The sequence below is a fragment of the Bison bison genome, unplaced genomic scaffold (genome assembly GCF_000754665.1).
Source record: "Bison bison bison isolate TAMUID 2011002044 unplaced genomic scaffold, Bison_UMD1.0 scf7180017864371, whole genome shotgun sequence".
NCBI classification, from domain to species: Eukaryota; Metazoa; Chordata; class Mammalia; order Artiodactyla; family Bovidae; genus Bison; species Bison bison.
This window is the reverse complement of record NW_011494943.1, coordinates 5,341,196-5,349,827: the sequence shown is the minus strand read 5'-3', so window position 1 is coordinate 5,349,827 and position 8,632 is coordinate 5,341,196. Positions and strand designations below refer to the sequence as shown.

The 8,632-nt window shown below is 55.1% G+C and overlaps 2 protein-coding genes across 2 annotated transcripts in view; one reads left to right on the top strand and one right to left on the bottom strand.

Annotated features, from left to right (window-relative positions):
• Positions 1–2,371, top strand: part of FAM104A (family with sequence similarity 104, member A) — a 23,554-nt gene extending 21,183 nt beyond the window's left edge. Inside the window, exon 5 of the mRNA XM_010856481.1 lies at positions 5–2,371. Within this exon, the coding sequence (XP_010854783.1) occupies positions 5–209 (205 nt within the window). The 3' untranslated portion in view covers positions 210–2,371. The remainder of the gene's footprint in view (positions 1–4) is intronic.
• Positions 244–8,632, bottom strand: part of COG1 (component of oligomeric golgi complex 1) — an 11,755-nt gene continuing 3,366 nt past the window's right edge. Inside the window, exons 5-14 of the mRNA XM_010856480.1 lie at positions 8,215–8,371; positions 7,129–7,339; positions 5,964–6,749; positions 5,281–5,427; positions 4,671–4,832; positions 3,742–3,869; positions 3,172–3,280; positions 2,627–2,736; positions 2,470–2,548; positions 244–1,403 (exon numbers count right to left, since the gene is read on the bottom strand). Of these exons, the coding sequence (XP_010854782.1) occupies positions 1,260–1,403; positions 2,470–2,548; positions 2,627–2,736; positions 3,172–3,280; positions 3,742–3,869; positions 4,671–4,832; positions 5,281–5,427; positions 5,964–6,749; positions 7,129–7,339; positions 8,215–8,371 (2,033 nt within the window). The 3' untranslated portion in view covers positions 244–1,259. The remainder of the gene's footprint in view (positions 1,404–2,469; positions 2,549–2,626; positions 2,737–3,171; positions 3,281–3,741; positions 3,870–4,670; positions 4,833–5,280; positions 5,428–5,963; positions 6,750–7,128; positions 7,340–8,214; positions 8,372–8,632) is intronic.

Sequence of the window (8,632 nt, the reverse complement as noted above, 5' to 3'; positions counted from 1 at the left end):
GCAGCAGCAGCAGCAGCATCAGCAGCCCCGACAGGGCCAGTGGGCCGGAGAGCAGCTTGCACCACCTCGCCGCCGGGCCTGGCCCCCACACCCCGCAGCCCGCGCCCGAGCCATCCGCGCTGTGCCAAGGCCCCTACTTCCACATCAACCAGACCCTGAAGGAGGCCCACTTCCACAGCCTGCAGCATCGGGGACGGCCCCCCTCGTGACGCGCCGGCAGACTCTTGCCTTCTGTGAAGGGACAGTGCTGTGCAGATTTGATATTTCAAGTTAACGATGTTTTAAAAAAAATTGCACAAAAAATGCCTGTTGGCTTTTCAGTCTATATTTGAGATAATAGGTTAACAGGCTGTTGTTTACTTGTGGTTTGCTGCACTATTGCAATTTCCAAGGGGCTTTGAAGCAGTTTTTTATAGGATTCTTTTAAGGGTGGGAATCAAGGGAACCATAGGAGGACACCTCATCTGTGTGTTGAACCCATAGTTTGTCCAGTTTAGACTGCTTTCCAGGTCTGTCAGTTAGAAATTCTACTTTATGTAAAAAGGCCTTTTAAAACTGCAGGATCTTCAATTTTTTAAATAAACTAGTAAAGAGGATCTACTTTCCATGAAAAAAAAAAAAAAGATTTTTTTCCAGAACACAGAAAGCTGGACCAGTCTTGCACTGAAGCGAACTGCCATGCTACCTCTTAGCACGTGGACGTCCTGTTGAAAGTGCTGTCCTCTGGGACAGGACGGTCAGACCCCGGATAGACTGAGTGAGTCAGCTCCCTCCCTGTAGCCGTCTTCTCTCTGCTATATATTTGTATTTCCAGAGAGAAGGGCTTTCTGATTCATGGACCCCAGATAGCTTGTTAACTGTTATTCCTCCAGAGCTTGCGTCTCAGACATAGGAAACATTGCTCAGCTTGGACAGTTACGGAATGCGTAAGTGACTTCTGGTCTCAGGCACCACCTTGTCCCCTAGCAGCTAGTGTGAGCTCCCTGGTTAATTCCGCCTTGCCATGTGAGAAGGCACCAGTGAAGGCTGATGCAGTATAAGCTATAGGAACTGAGGCCTGGAGTCACGACTGCTGTGAACTCTGGGGCATGGACTTCACTGGCTCTACGTGTAATGTCATGCCCGCCCCAACAGGAACGAGGGGGCCATGTGCCACCACGGCCACCGCAGAGACTGGTGTGGCTCAGAAAAAAAGGGGCAGAGTCACTTCTAGGAGAAATAACGCAGGAGTATTTATTTAGAGAGACGGAGCGTCCTCGTCACTTGGTCATGCTGGAGAGCCACCCGAGTTTGAACAGCGAGGGTGCGGCCGAGTCTTCCTCGTCAGCGACCAGCTGCCTGAACAGGGAGCCGGCCTGCCTGGGGTCGTCTGCCCGGGAGAGCGCCGGCGGGGCCGCCTGCCGCTGTGTGGAGAGGAAAGTGCCTTAGCGTCCACCCAGACCCCCGGCCACCCGCCCCCCACTCTGCTCGGGGGTCCACGCGGCGTGCACACGGCGGGTCTGAGCAGCACGGCCAGCTCCCGGAGGGCACTGCTTAGTCCAGATGGAAGAGGACACGCGGCAGACTGAGGGGCTGTGGCGGGACAGCCGACACCGGGAGCGAGGACTGCAGGAAGAGGAGCGTGTGCCCCCTCCCCGTGGCGTGTTCCCCTCGGGGGCAGAGCTGAACGGTCAGCTACCGGAAGGAAAGTGGACACCTGTGGGGAAAGCTAAGAGCACAGGTCTGGGCTCAGGAGCGGGAGGCTTGTGCACAAACTTTCCCCCCCTCACACCTTACTCCCGTCTCCCAAGTTTTAAAACCTGCTGTTGATTGAGGATTTTGGACCTGACTGGGTTTGATGGCAGGGAATGTGGAAAGGAGACATCGCAAGTACTTTTATCCAACCAGAGAGCAAACAAGGACCACATGCTGGAAGGAAGGGAGCTCTGTGAGCTCTCAGACACACGTGTACACAACACACTTCAGAGACCCCCGGAGGACTCCCACAGCTATCCTAGCAGATGGCAGCTTACAAGACAATGTCTATCAACAAGAACAGGTGAAACTCGAGGAAACAGACTCCCTACCCGCCTGAGAGAAACGAGAGACGAAACCATCGCTGAAACAGAGCAGTTTTTTTTTCCCAAATAAGTACAGTCGTAGTGCTGGGTTAGCAGTTAACTCTTCTACCCTCTTAATCTTAAACACAAGCTGTAATCTCGGTCTGTCCTGCACATTTTCTACAGCCTTGGCAGCCTGAGAGTCATTTCTACCGTGAGGCTACTTGATAGTGTCAGTGGGCATCTTTTAAAACCTCTCTTAGCTCAAGCTAGTAACATCGTGTACTTCCTTATTGCGCCGCCATTAAAAGCAGCATTAGTGCACCTTGTCACTCGGTTCTCCATCGGTTATTTGAGGCGGGGCTGAGCGGGTGGCTTGGTGGGAGGCGGGGTGGGCTCCCTGGGGAGGAACTCTCGGTCGGACACTCACCTGGGCTTTGGTTTCCATGCTTCCGCCAGCTGACTTGGCCTTTCGTGTGCTTGTCATGCTCAGCGGAAGAAGCCCAAACCTGCCAGACAGGACGAAGGTGGCTCAGTGGAGGGACCGGGGGGCTGGGGGCCAAGCAGGGGCCGCTCAGCGTCCTTACCTGATCTGGCTCGACGCCAGCGGCAGGATGTTGTGGGCTTCTTGGGAGTTGAACGTACTGCTCCTGGGGGTGAACTGGTTCTCCGGACCTGTCACCAGTCCAAAGAGAACCTGCGGGACGAGAGACGGGACGCAGTGACAGGCTGCGTGCTGCGCTGCCCAATTAAGAGAGAATCTGTCCTGTCAGTAATCGGTCACTACTTTGTCTCTAGCCATCCTGGGGTGGGGGTATGTTCTCTAGAGTATGTTAATACTGCAAATCATTACCAGCAGGTCAGACTCTCAGAGTCGAGTAGCTCTGATTCTATTCCTCTTTCTGAAGCCCTGATAAAACTTTTGATAGTCCTTACCCACAACTAAAGGGGTCATCCCATTGCCTGGGCTGTGAGGTTTGAGGTTCAATCTAAACCTCTCTCCACCTGTGACTGACTAAATTCAGCTGCGTCTTGGCCGTCCCCACCCCTCAGTTGCGTGGTGGGCAGGTCTGGGCTGTGACCCGAGCCCCTGTCCCTTCATGCAGAGCGAGCGTGTTCTCCCGTGACTTACGGAGGTCCGCTGCACAAGGCGGTTGAGGTTGCTGTGAAGGTGGGGGGTGAAAACGTCCAGGTCAAATGGGTCGATGAGCGTTTCCAGGTAGTCAGCCACTTTCTCAACTCTTAACAAAAGGGTTAAGGTGGTCATTCTCCAGCTTTTGTAGGACAGAAACCAAGCTCAGGCTGTTGTAATGCTAGAGAAGTCCTGGAACAGGGGGGTCTGTTCTGTGTAACTGCTGCCTTAGCACTACTTGTCACTGATCACTGTGCTTAAATAATCCTTAGGAGTTTGAACCTGGTGGGATGTCTTCTAAGTGAAGTACATAACTTCCCCATATTGTTTTCAGGGAGGGCACCAGAGGCTCAAATTACACCTAACAGTTGGTAGGTGGACTCAGAGAGGAACAAGACCTACTGGAATCGATCCAGCGGGTGGCCATTCTTTATCTTGCTGGTAACACGAGCCTGAGTTGTGTTGAGAATAAACATAGGGAATGGGCAGGAAGAGGCGGATTCCTGCAGCTTCCCTGAAAGGGGCCGTGCAAGTCAGGAAGAGACGCGCTAGAAGGGTGGGCACGGCTACCTGGAGTCCTGTCTGCAGCGGCCGCTTTTCATCTCTTCACCTTTGGCTGTCAGGACTACACTGAGGTAACGCAGATCATAGAGCAGCTGCAGTGCCCGATTCTGGGTCATTGGAAAGGCGCCTTCTTTCTGCAAATGAATTTCCCGTCCCCACCCATTAAGGGAGATGGCCTGTCAGGTGAGAATAAACAGCTTCGTGTTTTGTCTGCGTTTCAGCTGGTTATTTCAGAAGCTTTTTATACTTAGGAGGCCAGTTTTATCTCATGACAACAACAAAAGCAACTTACAGTAGAAACTTGGTCTTCAACAAAACTAAAAACCTAATGGCGGGGAGGAGAGTCGGTCCTTAGAAAAAGGTCTCAGGTGCTGTAGACAGTCATTTTCAAGGAAAAAACTCCTGGCCTGAAGGGGGTGGCCTTTTGAGGACGCTCAGGAGAGACTTGTCTGAACTCCTTCCCAAGTCAGGAGCTGGTCCATCTTAGAAACAGGACTGATGAAATGGGAGTAAGCCGGAGGCGGGGGGCTTATAGCAGGCGACGGGCGGGGGGCTGGGCCATGTGTGCCCCCTGACGCGGGTGGGCTCTGCTGCTCCACTCCCCCACCTCCGCTCCCCAGCGCCCCATCCACGTGCCCACACTGCGTCCTGAGCAGACGGGTTAATGATCTGCCCAGAGCCGTGCTGACCACCTGACACGGCTGGGCGTGGACAGCGCCTCTCTACTTTGAAGTTGTTGTCCCTGCCGCCTCATGGAACGTGCTTGGCCCTGGGAGTGGGTGTGATTCAACTCCTGGAGGCGGAAGCACTGCCCGTTAAATTGCCCAGGGCAAGCAGGCCTTAACACCTGGACTCCTGGATGGGAGCTGCCCAAACCCCAGAGCAACCTAGGGTCTTGACTTCTGCTCTTCGTGGGAAGAAGCCCGCAGGCCTACCTTGAGCTGCTTGGCTTCCGAGAGCCTCTCGTAGGCGGCAGCTACTCGGCCCAGGCAGCTTTTCAGCATCTCCTGCAGTGTCACCTTTGGCAAGGCGTGGCCTCCAACCCGATTGATTTCCTGGCACAAGCTAAACAGGAAGGACTGCACATACCAGGACGGCTAGAGGGACAAAGGAATGCTGAGTTGCCAACTTGCACTGATTAAACGAGACGCGCGGACAGTGGGCTCCAGCAGCCTAACGAGGCTTCCGCTGCGGGACTCTGACCCGGCCAGCCCGCCCCCTCAGAGCAGACCAGTGGACGGACCCGAGTGGCGTCTGCCCTCCTTCCCCTGGCGGCCTGGGCTTGACCCGCCACGCTGCTCTCCGCTGGTGAGTCCACTGCAGGGCAAGCTGTTCTCTAACCAGCACAGAGTCTGTGCTACAACGGGAAAGCAGCGTGAATGGCTTCTCAGACCGCCCACGTGCTTGGCCGTCCGCCCACTTTGCCCCACAGGAGAACGGCGCACATACTATCCGCTCTTCCTCAGGAGCCGCATTTGGTTGATCTTTCCTCAAGTCTCTCCTTTCCATAAAGCAGGCTTTCCCCTCATGGTGGCCCCTGCTCACCTGTACAGGGAGTCGGATTTTGGACGTGATGCTGCTGCCAGACTCCGCTTCCTCCTGGATTTCCAGTTCATCCCAGCTGGTGGCTGTGGCCAGGACGGAGCCAGCATCGTCTACGAGTAATGACTGGGCGAATCCATGAGCCAGAACCTGGTGATGAAACCCAGATATCCACACAGACCACTCAGAGCCTCTGCAGAGTTTTCGTCAAACTACTTGAGTGATGGTGTGGCCAGCTCCCGCCGCACAGGTTGCCTGTGGATGGCGAGTGGCCGAGATCACTTCCTTCTGACCAGCTGCTGATACCAGCGGTGGGGTCTGGCTGCCAACTACGCTACACAGGGGCCCCTCTGAAGACCCCAGTGGGGGCGACAGGGCTTATATTTATGTTGAAGATCAGAAAACAGAGACCCTCGTCCAGGAAGAAAAGTCTTTCATTCTCATCAGATCAAAGGAAAGAAAAAACACAATCCAGCGTTTCAGTCTCTAAAATCTAGGCTAAAATAAATAGGCAGTTTTTACGCTTGAGCTCTCTGGCAGAGATAAAGCAAGTGTGAAACAAGAACGGTTATTCCCTTACTATTAAAAGGCCTCGCTGAGTTTGGCCAGCCTGGACTATGACAGAGGGGCAAGGTGGGGAAGGAAGCCTGGCAGGCACGGAAGGAGCGCGCTGATGGGTCACTCACCCTCACGACCGCCGAGCCCCAGACCCGGTAGCCCGTCACGCTCCGCTGCAGGAGGAGCTCCTTCACGTCCTGCCACCTGGCCTGTGTGGGGAGGACCTCCTGTGCCTTCCCCTTCCCCTGTTTCTTTAGAGCCCGGGAGTCCTGGGCGGGCTTCTCGGGGCTCCCCGATCTTCCCAGGATGCACTGCTTCAGGTGGGGACACAGCTCCCCCAGGGACTGGCAGAGTCGGGCCATGAAGAGGGCGGAGTGCAGCTTGGCCCCGTCAAGGACGTCCTGCTGCCCTTGAATAGCCTGTTCGATGCTCTGCAGCTCCGCCTGGATGCAGTCCGTGATGTCCCGGATGCAGGCCGTGGAGTGCGTCCGCAGTGTCTCCTGCACCGTCTCCGCATCTGCAAATCTGTCGAAGGCGCAGCTCTCGGCTGCCGCAGGGGAGGTGTCCTGGCGGGGCAATGGGTCACCAGAGGGGAGGTAGGCCAGGAGGTCCTCCAGTTTCACCTTCAGTTTTGAATCCAGGGCAGAGCAGAAGCTCTGCACGCAAGGGCTAATGGCCTGTGCCTTCATGGAGAGCCCACTGCCCTGAAATGGAGCCCGGCTGGACACGCTGACCCAGGCGGCGTCAGAGGGCAGGTCGCTGGGGCTCTCGGACCAGAGGAAGACAGCCATGCTGTGCTCGAAGTGGAGGTGCTTGCTTGAAGCCGAGCTGCTGCTTTCAAGCTCCTGCAAGGCTGAGATGAGGAGCTCTTTGGAACTACTGGAGATGGAGTCGAAGCCTTCTTTGGTCAGGGTCTGAAAGAGAAGGGGAGAAGAGTTCAAATCCCACGTGCTTCCAGGAAATCTCAACCTAGAGCACCGAGTGGCAGACTACCCCAGCATCCAGTGTTCTCCCCGACGCTCAGAGAGATGGCCCGGTGGCGGCGGCAGAGGGGAGCGTCGTCACTGATGGGGGCGGACGCATCCCCAGCCGCCCGACGGGGGCCTGGTCTCTTACGCAGCAGCAGACTCTGTTCATTTTTACAGCTCATTATTCAGAAGAGTCACCCCGGGAATAAGTCAGCAGGGAAAGAACATACTTATAGGAAGTGGTGGAAATCTATCCAGACAGTCAAAAGGTGGCACCGGGCAGGACTGGCTAGCAGGCAGCTGGCCTGTGGACTTCGCACCTCACCTGCAGCCGGTCAAGGAACAGCTGCTGCATCAGGTCCTCCCAGAACAAGAGCGGCTTGTCCAGGAGCCGCCGGCAGACCACATCCCAGCTGTGATGGATCGACTCGTTGGCGAGTAACCCCCACACGGCGTCTCGGATCCCCGCCAGCCCCTTCGTGCTCGTCACGTACATCAGCAGGCTGCTGATCCCGTTTCTGATGTCTTCATTACACCTGCAACAGAAGCATTTCTCTGGGGCTTCGTAGTCACCTCACCTTTACTAAGAAAAGCTGGACTCTACTTGAAAACCTCTTAACTGAGTCCTAGTATATAAATATAAATGTCTGTATGTCTCAGCATGTTTATTAAAAAAAAAAAAATATATATATATATTAAAAAAAACAGCCTTTCTGGCTGGATGGGAGGTGGCACCTACAGCCCCTTCACCAGGCCGACCTTACTCCCTGGACAGGCCTGTCTCCAAGGAAGTCTAGAGCCCCAGAGCATGACTTCAAAGAGTTTGACATTAACATATACACAGTGCTGTACAGGAAGCAGGTAAGCAAGAAGAACCTAGTATTGCACAGGCAACTGTATGCAGCACAGTGGAACCTATAATGAAAAATAATCTGAAACTTACTTTCAGAATTTTCTGAAATCAGAATTGGCATAACTGAATCATTTTACTGCACACTTGAAACTAACACCACACTGTAGACTAGACTTCAATTAAAAAACGCAACTGCAGTGGCAGCCCACTCCAGCACTCTCGCCTGGAGACTCCCAGGACGGGAGCCTGGTGGGCTGCCGTCTGCAGGGTCGCACAGAGTCGGACACGACTGAAGCGACTTAGCAGCAGCAGCACTAAATAAAAGCACGGGAGTGGCAGGGCTCGAGAGGGTTTAAAACCCTCTACAGAGTGTGTTGGAACACACACCCCTTCTTGGTCCTCCCGGTGGCGGCTAGCGGCCGTGAGGGCGCTGAGAGGTGGCTGAGCGCGGGGCTGGCCCGACCCCAAGGCCCGCCCAGAAGGCCCAGCCCCTCCCGCTCCCTGTGGCAACATGAGGCGGGGGTGCTGGCGGTTCCCGCTGCCCCGGGAGCTGCTCACACGTGGATCCACTTCTGCAGCGTGTCTTTCAGGTACTCCTGGCTGATGGGATGCGCCAGCGTCCGGAGAGCCGGCTGGAACTCGACGACGGACGCGGGCAGGTGTTTGAACCAGTTGCACAGCTTCATCTCGTCCTGCAGAACCCAGACACCTTTTCCTGGGGAGAGGAGGACCAAGGCGGGGTCACCGGGAAGTTAACACAGGACCCGGGAGGGGTTTCCAAAAGTCACCCAGTCTTTCTCTAGGGGCAGCCAGACTGGACCCCAGAAACAGGGGGAGAAAGAAAAGTAGAGTATGTCCAGGGGCACCCTCATCTGGGAGGGAGTGTGGCACAGAAGGGGAAGGAGAGAGGAGGAAAAAGGGCTGTGTCATCCTTGCATTTTAAAAGCAGTCGCTAAAAAAAAAAAATAAAAGCAGT